Genomic DNA, 17,234 nt, shown 5'->3' with positions numbered 1-17,234 from the left:
GAGATATTTATAAAACATATGAACAAGATTGATATATGAGTAGGTAGTAGACACTATTTCTTATAATTTTACTTGAAAGAGAAGTTATATTCCAAGAACAGATGCGCTTGATGACACTTTAATCCGTTTGCCAAGAGCTTCAACTTACCACTTGTTTCTAATTTTAAATGCACCAGTGCTATTTACTTATCTATCTCCATTTTTCTTTTTAAAAATTGTGACCAGTTTTTCAAAACCCACTCCCTTCTGAAATGAACCAAGATTCTTTTGTACGTTTTTAATTTATTTCTGTAACCTCTCTTCCTCTGGTGAAGAAGGGAAGAAAGATATTTTTTTCTTACCTTACTTTCTTTCAATACTTAGTTAGACTACGTAAACAAGCACCAATTATCAAGAATATATGTGTTGCACTATAATCTTTATGTTTTGTGTATATATATATATATATATATATATATATATATATATATATATATATATATATATATATATATATATAATGTATGTATGTATGTGTATATATATACTGTATATGTATATATATATATATATATATATATATATAATGTACGTATGTATGTGTATATATATAATGTGTGTGTGTGTATATATATATATATATATATATATATATATATATATATATATATATATATATATATATATATATATATATATATATATATGTATATATATATATATATATATATATATATATATATATATATGTGTGTGTGCACAAATATCCCTTTCCTTACATATGAAAGCTAATTAAACCTTTTCATGTGTATCTTATATGATTAACTTCTAATCCTTGACTGATGAATTTTGTTTTACTGAAGTAAAGAAAAAAAAATAAAAAAGTACTTCTGGCAATTTACAAATAACTGTTTACTTCCATAACAGCTTCTCTTCTCATTGCTCAATACAGTACTAATAATTATTGTATCAAACAATGAAAATCACTTCCATGGATTATTTTTTTTCCATTAAAATGTATCTTTTTTCCCTTTATTCTGTTAGTATAGATGCTGGAGATTGTCTTTGGAAAATTGACCAAACTAGTGGACACACATACCTCATCAATAATGTGCACTACAATATGGAATGATAATTGTACCCATTATTTATATATAAAGCCAGGATTAAGGAAGCTATACATATTTAATTATTCACATCATCATAAATAAATAAATAAAAGTAAAGCTAAATAGAAGTATACTTTCCGATACTAAGAGAGACTAACAGAAGCCTCTGTCCTCAAAATTATAATATTAGTAGCAATTATATATTCTCATATTGCTGCAGCTAAAACTTACGAGAGATCTATTGCAAAAATATTACAATATTACAAATCAAAATTTAAGCCACATAGATAACATGAATACACCAACTAAAACATTACAAAACTTGGGAATAAAGTGTTATGTGGTGAAGACTGATATTTACAACGACTATTTATGGTTTTGCCACCTTTGATTAAATTTAAAATAACCCATTAATCTTTACTGCAAAACAATAATGTTGAGCTTTTAAGATGAGCCATATCCATTGACAAACAATAGGTACAGCATTTGACAAATATTAAAGTACTTTTCACCTATCCTTGATAAAAAAAACAATAGGCAGTCGGACAAATGTTGAAATCACAATATACTACATGGTCGGGCACTGAAGAAACAGAAACATTCCATTACAATTGATTACCTGGCTCTCGGGGCAATCGCATGCGGATTATCACATGACGAAGTTTAAAGCTAGTTTCATTAGCCAATAGGCATATTAAATACCAACTCTCAAATTCTACAGGAGAAAATTACACATAAATTCAACCGAGCTCTTTTGGAGAAAAGTACCAAAGATGTTTAGAATCACTATATAAATAAACTATTCACAGAATTTCCTACATCCTATTTGGTAATCTCGTAAATTATTGAACAATGTAGGTATGCATACTGTACGGTATATGTAGGCTATGTATTTTTGTCTTGATCACATTGCTAACGTTTACTCTAATCACATTTACAATTTCTCTCATTCTTTTGCTTCAGAATTTATAGTTGAACTATTTAAAGGCTCGCTATCTTCTTCTGGTGGCGCACTGGGTGTGGGTGCTGTCTCAGGTTTTGGAAAGTCTCCAGAATTTGTCTCTTCTATAGCTTTCCGCAGCTGTTGAAAAAAAATAAAATAAGAAAACATTAAAGAAATGTAATTTTGTTTATGGTGGGCACAAGATATTACCAATACTGTATATAAACTATTCAAAGTTAAATCAAACACACACACAAATGAACGTGACAAACGAAAATTTTGAATTTCAAATGTAACAGTAAAATACTGTATTCACAAAATAAAAGGAGAGATTTGATTGTGGAAAACTTGATCTCAAACTTTTAACATTTCTCTTGGTAGGAAATCTAGGAAATCCTGTTTAAATTTGGTGTTTAATTTTTCATTATGACCTTTAATTCCTGCAAACTATGACAGGAAAATTTTCAATATTAAACTTACCCGATAATCATGTAGCTGTCAACTCCGTTGCCCGACAGAATTCTATGGAGGGATACGCCAGCTATCACAATACTAGAAGGGGGTGTACTTACCAGCGCCACCTGTGGCCAGGTACTCAATCATTTGTTGTTGACACCTCCTCAATTATTCCTCTGTCGTGCTTCCGGCTAGACGTTCTGGGATACGCTCATGGTCTTCGAGTTTATTCATGGATATTTGGTGAAGTATTCTCTTAGATTAACGGCTGTCGCATACTGGAATCCTTTTTATATTAGCTAGTTAGCTTTTATATAAACTCTGATTAACGGTTAATGAATTTTTGCTTGTTTTTGGATCACCCTTTGACTTACTCTTTGAAACGATGTCTGACGTTTCGCAAGCTCCCTCCCATAGACGATGTAGGTCTTGCAATAGGCGTATTCCGAAGGTCTCGGTAGATCCTCACACCGCTTGTTCTGACTGTAGGGACAGGCCCTGTCTATTAGAAAATCGGTGTGAGGAGTGCGCCGGACTTTCGGAATTGGATTTTGTACGTCTTTTAAAATATTCATCCAAGTTAGAGAGAACTAGAGCTAGGAGAAGTTCTTCTCACTCTTCTATGTTTTCCTCACCTCATGATCCCCTACCTTTTCCTACCCCTGTAGTGGCTACCCCCGAACCTACTGTGTGCCCTCCGCCTGATATGTCAACTGTTTTGCGTGCTATTCAGGCTTTAGGAGATAAAGTAGAATCAGTGGTAAGTGACCATAAGTCTCTGATGGCCGAGGTTAAAGAACTGAAGGTCAAGAGTGCAGTGGGTGGAAATAGTGCCAGTGCTGTGACGAGTGCTAGTGTCTGTGCAGTGCCAAGTGCTAGTGGTGCCAGTGTGGTGCGTGAGGATTTTTCTGTGCGAGCCAGTCGTCCTCCCAGTCCGGGACCTCTTGCAAGCTCCCATGCCCAGGGGAGAAGCAATGTCGAAGGGCTTAAGGGTTCGACAGGCCTTGTTAGGCGCACAGAATTATCCTCGGTGGTTGCGGGCGTGTCTTCCTTAGACCGTCACTCCCACCTGCAGACGATTGAGCCCGTCTTCTCGTCCGCTGATCTTCATGCAGGGAAGAAACGTTGGTCTCAGGTCTCGAGACCGCTTAAACGTAGAGTTCAGTCAGCGAGTGCTCAGCCAGGTTGCAGTCATTGGCTCAGCTCCGACTCGCCTCTGTCATCGGTCGACTGTACTCCGCCCAAGAGGAGTAAGGTTCTGCCTATACAGACCCCGACTGTGACTTTACCTCAGTCTGTTATCGTTTCTGCCGACCCCAAGTGGACCCTGCTTCAGTCCATGCAAGTTCAGCTTTCGGACTTGATGCGTGAGTGTCGGGCTGAGAGTGTTGCACCTCCTGCACTCCCTCCACCTGTTCTCGCTGCACCTGTGCTCGCCCAGCCTGCACCTGCTCCGCCTGTGCTCGCCCAGCCTGCACCTGCTCCGCCTGGTCGCAGCACCATCTGCCAGGCGTACGATGTTGAACCACTTTCGGAGTTTGCTGTTCACAGTGTTGTTCAGCCTCAGCCTTCTTTAAGGCAACCCTTGCTTTGGGATCAGGAGAGTTACACTCTTCCTCCTCCTCCCCTTGCTGCTCCACCAGTGGTGCAACTCTCGGTTGGGGTACAACAACCTCTCCCCTCCGTGAGTCTGTCTGCTCAACCAGCGCTGCACCGAGTTCAACCCTCATCTAGGCAAGCTCATCTACACCATGCACTTGCGCCTCAGGAGCCTCAGCTTGCTAGAACTTTACCTTGTTCTGCGCAGCCTCAACCTTCTCATGCTCCACTCATCTCTCAGGAACAGGAACGGACTACTCCGCCTCCGTCCTCCGCTCAGCTGGTGCAATCCTTGGGTGCAACTCTTGCTAGGAGTCAACCTCCTTCACCCTTGCACCTGCCTTCTGCTCCGACTGTTGTTCAGCCTATGCAGTCTGAACCTCAGGTTTTCCCTCAAGTTGAGGAAACCTCTGTTGTTGTTCCTACCCGTTCTGACTCTGCGGTTCAGCATTCTGGTCCTTTTGCTTCGCTACCTTCTGCTGATGAAGTGTCGGATGATGAGGAGGCACATCTTGATCCCTCATCAGACGTGGAGGAGTCTAAGCTTTCTCCATTGTCTGTTGATTTTAGAAAGGTCTTGGCTCTACTCAGGGAGCTTTACCCTGACCACTTCGTCTCTGCTGTTCCCCGCTCTCCTCCATCTGAGTTTTCGCTAGGCGTGCAACAAGCTAAGTCGAGCTATACTAAGCTTGTCCTAGCTAGATCCTCCAAGAGGGCCTTAAGGACCTTAGGGGAGTGGCTTCAGTCTAAACAACACCTGGGCAAGACTTCCTTCATGTTCCCTCCAACGAAGCTCGCATCGAAAGGTTGCGTTTGGTATGCCACAGGGGAAGCACCAGGCTTGGGAGTTCCTGCCTCTGCCCAGGCTGACTTCTCAAGTCTGGTGGACTCGCCTAGGAGGACTGCGATGAGACGCTCGAAGGTTTGTTGGACCTTCTCAGACCTGGATCATCTTCTGAAAGGGTTGTTCAGAGCTTTCGAAATGTTCAACTTTCTCGACTGGTGCCTGGGAGCCCTCAGCAAGAAAACATCTCCTGCGGACAAAGACTCTGCCATGTTAATTATGTCCTGCATGGATAAGGCTATCAGGGATGGATCGGGTGAGCTAGCGTCGTTATTTGTATCAGGGGTGTTGAAGAAAAGGGAACAATTGTGTACCTTCCTCTCAGCCAGCATTACACCGTGCCAGCGGTCACAGCTCCTTTTTGCTCCACTCTCAAAGTTCCTCTTTCCCGAGGAGCTAGTTAAGGACTTGTCGGCTGCCCTGATACAGAAGGACACGCACGATCTTGTAGCTTCATCGGCTCGTAAGTCTAAGGTTACCACCTCTGTCCCCAAGACTTATCGCTCTCCAGTGGCTGATACCCCGGCCACTAGGTTCATACCGCCCTTTCGTGGTAGAGCCCCCAGCCGAGGAAGCTCCCGTCCAGACTCTCACAGGGGCAAGTCTAAGAAAGGACCCAGGACATCTAAGGGAAAGCACTGACTCTCAGATTCTCCAGACAACAGTAGGAGCCAGGCTCAAGATCTTCTGGCAAGCCTGGGAGAAGAGAGGTGCAGACGCACAGTCTGTCAGTTGGCTGAGGTACGGTTACAGGATTCCATTCTGCCTCAAACCGCCTCTGACCACATCGCCCATCAACCTCTCTCCCAACTACAAAGAAGAGGACAAGAGGCTAGCATTGCAACAGGAGGTGTCGCTACTTGTGCAGAAGAAGGCAGTGGTTATAGTCCGGGACCATCAATCCCCGGGCTTCTACAACCGTCTCTTTATTGTGGCCAAAAAGACAGGAGGTTGGAGACCGGTGCTGGACGTCAGCTCTCTCAACGAGTATGTCACCAAGCAGACGTTCACAATGGAGACGACCAAGTCGGTCTTAGCAGCGGTCAGACAGGAGGACTGGATGGTCTCGTTGGACTTGAAAGATGCATACTTTCACGTTCCCATTCATCCAGACTCCCAACCTTTCCTGAGATTCGTTTTCGGAAAGGTTGTCTATCAGTTCCAAGCCCTGTGTTTTGGCCTAAGCACAGCTCCTATGGTCTTTACTCATCTGATGAGGAATGTAGCGAAATTCCTGCACTTATCGAACATCAGAGCCTCCCTCTACCTAGACGACTGGCTGTTGAGAGCCTCCACGAGTCGTCGTTGTCTGGAGAACCTCTCTTGGACTTTAGATCTAATCAGAGACCTAGGTCTATTAGTCAATATAGAGAAATCTCAACTCATTCCCTCCCAATCCATTGTGTACCTGGGAATGGAGATTCAGAGTCGGGATTTTCGGGCTTTTCCATCGGCCCCCAGGATAAACCAAGCCCTACAGTGCATCATGAGCATGCTGAAGAGGAGCAATTGCTCAGTGAGACAGTGGATGAGTCTCACAGGGACCCTCTCATCTCTGGCCCTGTTTGTCGAGCTAGGGAGACTCCACCTCCGCCCTCTTCAATTCCATCTTGCAGCTCATTGGGACAAGGGCTCGACTCTAGAAGCAGTCTCTATCCCTATCAACCAAGAGATGAAGACCACTCTCCGGTGGTGGAAGCACAATCTTCTTCTCAAGGAGGGTCTATCATTGGCCATCCAGACCCCCCATCTTCATCTCTTCTCGGATGCATCGGACTCGGGCTGGGGTGCGACCTTGGACGGACGGGAATGCTCAGGAGTATGGAACAAGGAACAAGGATTACTCCACATCAACTGCAAGGAACTGTTAGCAGTCCATCTTGCCCTGTTGAACTTCAAGTCCCTCCTGCTAGGCAAAGTGGTGGAGGTGAATTCAGACAACACCACAGCCTTGGCTTACATCTCCAAGCAAGGAGGGACCCATTCGAGGAGCCTTTACGAGATCGCAAGGGACCTCCTCATTTGGTCAAGAGGTCTAAACCTCACACTGGTCACGAGGTTCATCCAGGGCGATATGAATGTTTCAGCGGATCGCCTCAGCAGAAGGAATCAGGTCATTCCCACGGAATGGACCCTCCACAAGAGTGTGTGCAACAGACTTTGGACGTTGTGGGGTCAACCTACCATAGACCTGTTTGCCACCTCCATCACCAAGAGACTTCCGCTTTATTGTTCCCCTGTTCCAGACCCTGCAGCGGTTCATGTAGATGCTTTTCTTCTGAACTGGTCCCATCTCGACCTGTACGCATTCCCTCCGTTCAAGATTATAAACAAAGTTCTGCAGAAATTCGTCTCGCACGAAGGGACACGGCTGACGCTGGTTGCTCCCCTTTGGCCTGCAAGAGAATGGTACACAGAGGTACGTCAATGGCTAGTCGACTTCCCCAGGACTCTACCTCTAAGAGTGGACCTTCTACGTCAACCACACGTAGACAGGTTGCACCCAAACCTCCACGCTCTTCGACTGACTGCCTTCAGACTGTCGAAAGATTCGCTAGAGCTAGAGGCTTTTCGAAGGAGGCAGCCAGTGCGATTGCCAGAGCTAGAAGAATTTCCACTCGTAGAGTCTACCAGTCTAAGTGGGAGGTCTTCCGAAGCTGGTGTAGAGCCAATTCAATATCCTCTACCAATACCTCTGTGATCCAAATAGCTGACTTCCTTCTTCATCTTAGGAATGAGAGATCCCTTTCAACATCTACGATTAAAGGGTATAGGAGCATGTTGGCCTCAGTCCTCCGCCACAGGGGTTTGGACCTGTCTTCCAACAAGGACCTTCAAGACATTCTCAAGTCTTTTGAGACTTCTAAAGAGCGTCGTCTATCCACTCCAGGCTGGAATCTGGACGTAGTCTTAAGGTTCCTTATGACATCTAGGTTCGAACCTCTCCAGTCAGCTTCCTTCAAGGATCTTACCCTCAAGACTGCTTTTCTCGTTTGCCTTGCAACAGCTAAGAGAGTCAGTGAGGTTCATGCCTTCAGCAAGAACATTGGTTTCACAACCGAATCAGCTACATGTTCTTTTCAGCTTGGATTCCTAGCAAAGAACGAGCTTCCTTCACGTCCTTGGCCTAGATCGTTCGAAATACCTAGCCTCTCCAACATGGTAGGTAACGAACTAGAGAGAGTTCTTTGCCCTGTCAGAGCTCTCAAATATTATCTGAAGAGGTCTAAACCTATTCGAGGACAGTCAGAAGCCTTATGGTGTGCCATCAAGAAACCCTCGAGACCCATGTCCAAGAATGGGCTTTCGTACTATATAAGGCTTCTGATCAGAGAAGCACATTCTCACTTAAAGGAGGAAGACCTTGCATTGCTGAAGGTAAGGACCCACGAAGTAAGAGCTGTAGCTACTTCGTTGGCCTTTAATAAAAACCGTTCTCTGCAGAGCATTATGGATGCAACCTATTGGAGGAGCAAGTCAGTGTTTGCATCATTTTATCTGAAAGATGTCCAGTCTCTTTACGAGAACTGCTACACCCTGGGACCATTCGTAGCAGCGAGTGCAGTAGTAGGTGAGGGCTCAGCCACTACATTCCCATAATCCCATAACCTTTTTAACCTTTCTCTTGAATACTTTTATTGTTGTTTTTATGGTTACGGTAGGCTAAGAAGCCTTCCGCATCCTTGGATTTGGCGGGTGGTCTATTCATTCTTGAGAAGCGCCTGGGTTAAAGGTTTGGTAGAGGTCCTTTAGTAGGGTTGCAACCCCTTGTACTTTGGCACCTTTGGGTTGATTCAGCCTCCAAGAGGAACGCTGCGCTCAGTAAGGAAGACGAACTTTAAATAAAAGGCAGAGTAACGGTTCTATTCGACTTCCTTACCAGGTACTTATTATTTCATTGTTATTTGAGATAACTGTTATATGAAATTTTGGGATACTTAGCTATCCTTTAATCATGTACACTGGTTTTCACCCACCTCCCTGGGTGTGAATCAGCTACATGATTATCGGGTAAGTTTAATATTGAAAAATGTTATTTTTATTAATAAAATAAATTTTTGAATATACTTACCCGATAATCATGATTTAATCGACCCTCCCTTTCCTCCCCAGAGAGAACCAGTGGACCGAGGAATAATTGAGGAGGTGTCAACAACAAATGATTGAGTACCTGGCCACAGGTGGCGCTGGTAAGTACACCCCCTTCTAGTATTGTGATAGCTGGCGTATCCCTCCATAGAATTCTGTCGGGCAACGGAGTTGACAGCTACATGATTATCGGGTAAGTATATTCAAAAATTTATTTTATTAATAAAAATAACATATTTCAACTATAATGTAGAATATAATTTGACATTTTGGCAGATTTCAATTAATAGACAAAGAGGATACGGATACATATAAACATTTTGACGAGATTAGATCATTTAAAAAGAATACTGCTACAAGTAAACACATTGATGAAACAATATATTTGCAAGCATGTGGATGCAGTGTTGTAATACTTTTACATTTTGAAAAGTTGGAATGAATTTTGTAAGTTAGAAACTGCTGATTTACGCAGTCCAAATCCATTTTAGAAAGAGATTGTCATTCCAGGTTTTTCCAAGATAAACATGCAAGATTCTTATGCCTATGTTTCCGAGATGCATATGCAAGACTCTCATTCACAAGAATCATTAAAATGCCCAAGTTTATTTTCAGTTCTAAAAATACTCTAAATGGATTTTATTCCATCAGAGCTCCAAATTCTGGCATCGTTGTTAAAAATAATGAGATGCCTCTAAACCTTTAAAGATCAAATGCTGCTCCCATTTTCTACCTAAGTTAGGGTTATACTACCTGCATTTGAATAGCAAGACAATCTGATTTGTTTCTTGTAGTGTTATTCTTTTCAGGCAAAAGCAAGAAGCACAGTAATCTGCCAAAATGTCCAGAGAAATTAATCCCCGAATTCTTTACGGGTGCTTTTCTCCTTACCATTATCATATGTTCTCAATTACTACAGATATATATGAGAAAATTTTAAAAGATGAGTCAGACAAAAATGAGAGTGAAATTTCAACAACACAGATATACATTCTATCAACATCAAAACACTAACGCACAAACATGCATATAGAATCACTAACAACACGTGAGGTAAAACAACATACTGTGGTAGACTGGTAAAAGTGTATCACCATGTTTACTGCTTTTAAAACTCAAATAAATATAGATACATAACACAATTGGGAAAGCAAGAAAGTGCCAAGGTTCAATGCAAACAGCAATATGCAATTGAAAGTGTTTAACTAAAATCAAATGCATCCATATAAGAAAAACTTACAATATAGTAGATAATACCTCTTTATAGCATTTTATATCTTCCAAGATTGAAAAATAATGTAAAAATATTACCCATTATCCAAACTTAGCCTTTTAACAGAGACGATGCCTAAATATAAGTAATATTAATACAATAGTGCCCTGTACTCAATTTTACTAAGCCTGTTGCTTGTGACATATATAAACATTTCTTCTCATAGATATCAAAGAATGTTTTGTGATTTCCATCACCTCATTCTTATACACTTTCGTGTATGTGGAGGTACAAAATATTTGTTTATTGCAATGAGACCAGAGGTCCAAATAAAACTCCAAATACTGTTGACAATGAAGCAAGCAACACTATGTAGGTTTGGTTCCCATACTCTTGTTACAGCACAAAGTACAGTAAAACTTATTCTATAGTCCATTTCTTTTAGCGATGCATATTTGCACCGACTCGCAGCGGTGCCCTTTTAGCTCGGAAAAGTTTCCGGATCGCTGATTGGTTGGACAAGATAATTCTAACCAATCAGCGATCAGGAAACTTTTCCAAGCTAAAAGGGCACCGCCGCGAGTCGGTGCAAATATGCATCGCTTAAAAGAAATGGACTGTAGTGTTATGAATTATATTGCATGTATACAGCATCTTAATTTTGAAACACTTCAAGTTGTGAGTTGTTTTTTAAATTTCTAAATCTTGTACATCTTAAATTTTAATGTTTTAACTGAATGAAATCAGAATTGCCCTATATACATTTTTTCACCACTAGCTTTAGAGATCAATTGCAATTTTTTTTCTTTTTATATGTTTATCATTGGTGTTTTACATTTTTAATTATTAATTACTACTTTAATATATAAATTACTACTTTAATATCTATATAATTCTCTAAATGGCCCAAAGACCTCGGCCTATATTCTGAAATACTTAAGTGAACATTAAATTAGGGCAGAGATTTCTAAGTGAGAATGAACCAGTAATAGCCAAGGCAATGAAAAAGTCTATAATCCTTTATTAAAAGGATTCAGAAGAAGCCATGACTGTACAAGGCAGGCTTCCTCCTCTGTGAGAATGAACCACAGTCAGCTAAAGCCATGCAGAACAAGACCTCCCTACTTGTTGATTATGAACCACTAGCACCCATGATCATGTAAAAAAAATTGTTTTCCCCGTCAATAAAAATGAAACGGTAACAGCCATGTCCAAGTAGGACAAGCCTAAATTTTCAGTGAGAATGAAGCAGCCATAGCGATGCAAGAAAAAACCTCCTCCTTAGTAAGGATGAATTGGAAGTAGCCATGGCTGCAAAGGAAAAATTCCTCAGGGAAAAATGAACCAAAAGCAACAGTGCCCATGCAGGACACGACCTATTTGGTAAACCTGAACAAGAACCTGCAACTGCCATGCAAAACAAGATCTTCTAATTGGTCAGTATGAACCAGAAACAGTCATAGGCTGACTCCTTGGTAGAAAACATGGCAAGACTATCTCCTTGGTGGAATTGAACCAGAAGCAGCCAGGGTCATGCATGATAAGGCTACCCCATCAATGCAGCCACTGTATGCATAACAAGGCTTTATCTTTGGTGAGGATGGACTTAAACCAGCCATGACAATGGTGACCACGGCCTCCTACATGGTGATAATAAACCAGAAGAATAGACTCCTCAGTAAGAATGAACTATAAACAACCACTAATATTCAGTGAGAGACTGCCTCCAATGTGAGAATGGGTAGGAAGTATTTCGGTGAGAAGCTGCCTCTAAGGTGAGGATGTGTAAGAAGTATTCAGGGTTAGGAAGGACAAGGCTTCTCAATGAAAGTGAACCAGAAGGAACAAAGAGAAAACATGGCATAAACCAGAAGCAGCCAGGACCATATAGTATCCTTCTTTGTTAGATCAAACAAAAAGCAGCCATAGCTATGCAATCCAAAGCCTCGTTCTTAGTACGAATGAACCTCACCCCATGGTAATGTAGAACAGAAAGTTATCTCTCTTAATGAAAATTAACCAGATGCAGCAATTAGCCTATAGGACAAGTACTCTCCCCTTAGTGAGAATCAACCAGAGGTAATCATTGCCATGTGGGACAAGGCATCCTATTTGTTATGTTGAAATACAAGCAGACATGGACCCACAGAATAAGGCTGTATTTCTGTGACAATTAACCAGAAACACCCATTGCCAGACAGATCAAACTCGCCTTGATTAAAATTCACTAGATGCTGCAATGGCCATATCATAACAGAATTTAAATTTTGGAAGCAGCCACAATCATTCAAGACAAAGCCTCCTCTTTGGTAAGCATGGATCATCGTCATGTAGGGCAGGATAATCTCCCTAGTGAGAATGAACCAGAAGCAGGAAATGTCTGGCTGCTTCAAATTAGAGCTCAAATAGACATGGCCATAAAGGAAAAGGCATCATCCTTGGTTAGAATGAACCATAAGCACACATGGCATTTCAAATCAGATGTTCTTCATGGTGAGAATGAATCACAAGTAGCCATGGACAAGGAAGAATAGGCTGCCTCCTTGTTGAGAATGAAAGGGAAGCAGCTATGATCATGCAGTACAAAGCCAAGTCCTCACAGAGAATGAACTGGCTGGAACCATATAAATATTGAAAACCTATTTTCACAGAGAAAGAACGAGAAGCTATCAAATAGAAATTACAAGCCCACTTCCTAGGAGATGCTGAACCAAAGCCAGTTATTGCCATACTGAAAAAACACCTCCGCCTTGATGAGAAAGAACCAAGAGCATAGTTTGTAATACAAACCATGACCTCATCCTCCTCGGTGCAAACATGGCCATGCCTGACAAGGCCTACTCCTTAGTGACAATGAACCAGAGGACCCAAGGCATTAAAGGACTCCTCACTGAGAATCGCCCAAAAGCAACCAAAACAATGAGCGACAAGGTCTCCTCCTTATTGAGAATGAACTAGAACAAGTGAAAATTATGAAGAATAAGGCTGACTCCATAGTAGGAGTCATGCAACAGTTGCCATGGCCATTTCGGGAATATTCAAAGAATTATGTCAGGCTTAACCCCCATCAGACAGTAGTGTAACCTTAAGAAGGCACCAGCAAGTAGTTCTATCACTCACCTAAAAGTGCAGGCAGTCAAAATTCTTTAGAAGATGAAGTACCCCACCTCATCTTCCAAGAATTTTTTTTCTATTACACCCACCAGTACATGGTTGTCCATTTGGCCACATGATAAAAGGAAACACATGCTTTATGGAAAAATAATCAAGGGGGTAAGAGGAAGAGAAAATGACGCACTCAAGCTTTCTCCTACTCTACCATGGGTGGTCTGTCACTAGGAATTCTGGAGATCACCACTACAGTTCACTGATGCTCTATGGAAAACTAATCAACAAGGGGCTAAGAGGAAGAGAGACTGACATTCAAAAGGTTTCTCCATTGATGGTCGTCACCAGGAATTCTGGAGATCACCACTACAGTTCACATATCCTCTATGGAAAAATAATCAACAAGGAGGCAAAAGAAAGAAAGAATGACACTCAAGCTTTCTCCTACTATTCCATGGGTGGTCTGTTACTAGGAATTCTGGAGATCACTACTACAGTTCACAGATGCTCTATTGAAAAATAATCAACAAGGAGGCAAAAGAAAGAAAGAATGACACTCTCAAGCTTTCTCCTACTCTTCCATGGGTGGTCTGTTACCAGGAATTTTGGAGATCCCTACTACAGTTCACAGATGCTCTATGGAAAAATAATCAACCAGGGGCTAAGTGGACGAGACTGACATTCAAAAGGTTTCTCCTACTTTTCCATGGGTGGTCGTCACCAGGAATTCTGGAGATCACCACTACAGTTCACAGATGCTTTATGGAAAAAAAATAATCAACAAGGGGGCAAGAGGAAGAGAGACTGACACTCTCAAGCTTTCTCTTACTCTTCCATGTGTGGTCTGTCACCAGGAATTCTGGAGATTACCACTCCAGTTCACAGATGCTCTATGGAAAAATAATCAACAATGGAGCAAGAGGAAGAGAGAATGATACTGTGAAGCTTTCTCATACTCTTCCATGAATGGTTTGTCACCAGGAATTCTGGAGATCATCACTACAGTTCACAGATGCTCTATGGAAAATAATCAACAAGGGGGCAAGAGGAAGAGAAAATGACACTCCCATGCTTTCTCCTACTCTTCCATGGGTGGTTTCTCACCAAGAATTCTGGAGACCACCACTACAGTTCACAGATGCTTTATGGAAAAATAATCAACAAGGGGGCATGAAGAAGAGAGAATGACATTCAAACTTTCTCCTACTCTTCCATGGGTGGTCTGTCACCCGCAATTCTGGAGATCACCACTACAGTTCACAGATGCTCTATGGAAAAATAATCAACAAGGGGGGAAGAGGAACAGAGAATGACACCTTCAAGCTTTCTTCTACTCTTCCATGTGTGGTCTGTCAACATGAATTCTGGAGATCACCACTACAGGTCACAGATGTCCTATGGAAAAATAATAATCAATAAGGGGGCAAGAGGAAGAGAGAATGATACTGTCAAGCTTTCTCATACCCTTCATGGGGGGGGGGGTGTCTGTCACCAGGAATTATGGAGATCACCACTACAGTTCACAGATGCTGGAAAAATAATCAACAAGGGGGCAAGAAGAAGAGAGAATGATACTCTCAAGCTTTCTTCTACTCTTCCCAGGGTGGTCTGTTACCAGGAGTTCTGGAGATCAGCACTACAGTTCACAGATGCTCTATAGAAAAATAATCAACAGGGGGCAAGAGGAAGAGAGAATGACTCTCAAGATTTCCCCTACTCTTCCATGGGTGGTCTGTCACCAGGAATTCTGGAGATCACCACCACAGTTCACAGATGCTCTTTGGAAAAATAATCAACAAGGGGGCAAGAGGAAGAGAGACCGACACTCAAAAGGTTCCTCCTACTTTCCCATGGGTAGTCGTCAACAGAAATTCTGGAGATCACCACTACAATTCACAGATGCTTTATGGAAAAATAATCAACACGGGGGCAAGAGGAAGAGAGAATGACACTCTCAAGCTTTCTCCAACTCTTCCATGGGTGGTCTGTCACCAGGAATTCTAGAGATCACCAGTACAGTTCACAGATGTTGGAAAAATAATCAACAAGGGGGCAAGAGGAAGAGAGAATGACACTCTCAAGCTTTCTCCTACTCTTCCATGGGTGGTCTGTCACCAGGAATTCTAGATATCACCACTACAGTTCACAGATGCTCTATGGAAAAATAATCAACAAGGGGGTAAGAGGAAAAGAGAATGGCACTCTCAAGTTTTCTCCTACTCTTCCTTGGGGGTCTGTCACCAGGAATTCTGGAGATCATACCTACAGTTCAAGGGAGAATTGTTCGTTCCACACAGAATTGCTTTGAAATTCCTATCATTTCACCCCATAGTAATTGCTTTTACATGGCCTTAATAATAATAACAACAATAACAGCACAAGTAACAGCTCTTTGGATCTTTTTAGTCATTTATCTCAAGCATTGATTTCTTTCTTGGTATATCGTACACAAAAAGCATTTAAACATCTACCGATTTCTTGATATATCTGATGTGATAGCTTAAGGGAACACATTTTTTGTCAATCTCATCACTTCGGTGTACAAAAAGCATTTCAACATCCACAAATTTCTTGATACATCTGATGTGATACCTTAAGGGAACATATTTTTGTCAATCTCATCAGAAACTTGTATGTCAGTTGATTATCTGATCAATATCTTCATGGCAAGTATAATGTACTCTATTCTCTTTTATTTATTATTTCACTTAGATCCTCCGAGACAGTATACTGTACACTACTCTAGTTTGTTTTATTCATAATTTCATTTCAGGATAAAAATTTCTTGTGAAAACTTTCAGATCAACGTAAACGATGATCAAAGAAACATGCATAGGAATTATATTTGAATATGTGGATAACGCTTAAACACTAACTCTAATTCTTCATTTAAGGGCCATTATGTGTTCAGTTTTTAGAAATAACAGAAACAAAAACATGCTGTATAACACTTCAAATCATGATTATTATCATATTTCAATAATATCTGATATATTTAAAAAGGAAAATCCTGTTCAATATAATATGGTGTTAATGAAGAGGAAATAGAGTTCCATAAAACATTTAGGTGAAATGGAATTGGTCATGCACAAAATTCACATAAAACAAGAGATTGCAAACAAGAAAATTATTTCAAACGTGTAGTGCAATACCTTTCTAATCTGTAAAGTTTTCTACTTAAACTACCATCAGAAAAATTCAGCTACGATACATTATTGCACAACATTTTGAAATGTGAAAGAGGGGGCATTATGAATGTGAGATAATAAAGTATTTTTTGTGCATAATATGAGGGAAATTTTGCATTCCCATTACATACAGTATGCTGCAAAACAAAACTCAAATAGTATAAAGAAACCTTTCTCCTTATTGTAGTTCTCAAAAATTTTTCCCTAAAAGTTCCCCCGACTCCCCTATCTCTCCTTGGCTTTGGGAAGTCACCTGAGTTTGTTGACTCAACTGCTGCTCTCAACTGTAAAGCAAATAGCAGGGTATGCTATATAGGCCATGGGATTACTAGGATAATATAGGTGCTACTCAGTGAGAAATGGCCAGAATAACTATAAAAAAAATTCAAGCGCACACGAGAAAAGAAGCCTGTAAAATATTAAATTTTCATATACCAACAAATAGGAAACAGTAGTATGCTGTTACATAGTTTTCTTATGTTTAAATTTGAGCAGATTATGCCAAATAATTGGATAAAGCTAAGTGTAGTACTATTTGTACATTTTAGTAGTAACACACTTGAAAAGTTAAACAAGTTAGCAAGTCCCATTTTCATAGTTTATTTAGAACTGATGTATTTAACAATTTTACTGATCATGATAGATTTCATACTTTTTATTTCTCATGTATAGTTTATTTGTTACTTCATTTCCTTTCCTCACTGGG

The 17,234-nt window shown here is 40.8% G+C and overlaps 2 protein-coding genes across 9 annotated transcripts in view; one reads left to right on the top strand and one right to left on the bottom strand.

The window, feature by feature from the left end:
- LOC137631179 (required for meiotic nuclear division protein 1 homolog) overlaps positions 1-17,234 on the top strand; it is a 136,178-nt gene that overhangs the window by 81,091 nt on the left and 37,853 nt on the right. The gene's annotated exons all lie outside the window — the stretch shown is intronic.
- LOC137631177 (chloride channel protein 2-like) overlaps positions 734-17,234 on the bottom strand; it is a 390,893-nt gene continuing 374,392 nt past the window's right edge. For 6 of the 8 annotated variants that reach the window (XM_068362900.1, XM_068362895.1, XM_068362894.1 and 3 more), the window contains 2 exons: positions 16,699-16,812; positions 734-2,169 (listed from right to left, as the gene is read on the bottom strand). In XM_068362900.1, coding sequence (XP_068219001.1) covers positions 2,035-2,169; positions 16,699-16,812 — 249 coding nt within the window. In that variant the 3' untranslated portion in view covers positions 734-2,034. The remainder of the gene's footprint in view (positions 2,170-16,698; positions 16,813-17,234) is intronic. The other 2 variants (XM_068362898.1, XM_068362899.1) reach the window with 1 other exon arrangement.

This window comes from Palaemon carinicauda, chromosome 39, assembly GCF_036898095.1.
Source record: "Palaemon carinicauda isolate YSFRI2023 chromosome 39, ASM3689809v2, whole genome shotgun sequence".
Taxonomy (NCBI): Eukaryota; Metazoa; Arthropoda; class Malacostraca; order Decapoda; family Palaemonidae; genus Palaemon; species Palaemon carinicauda.
Note: the sequence above shows the minus strand (reverse complement) of the source record. Positions and strands in the feature narration are given on the sequence as shown.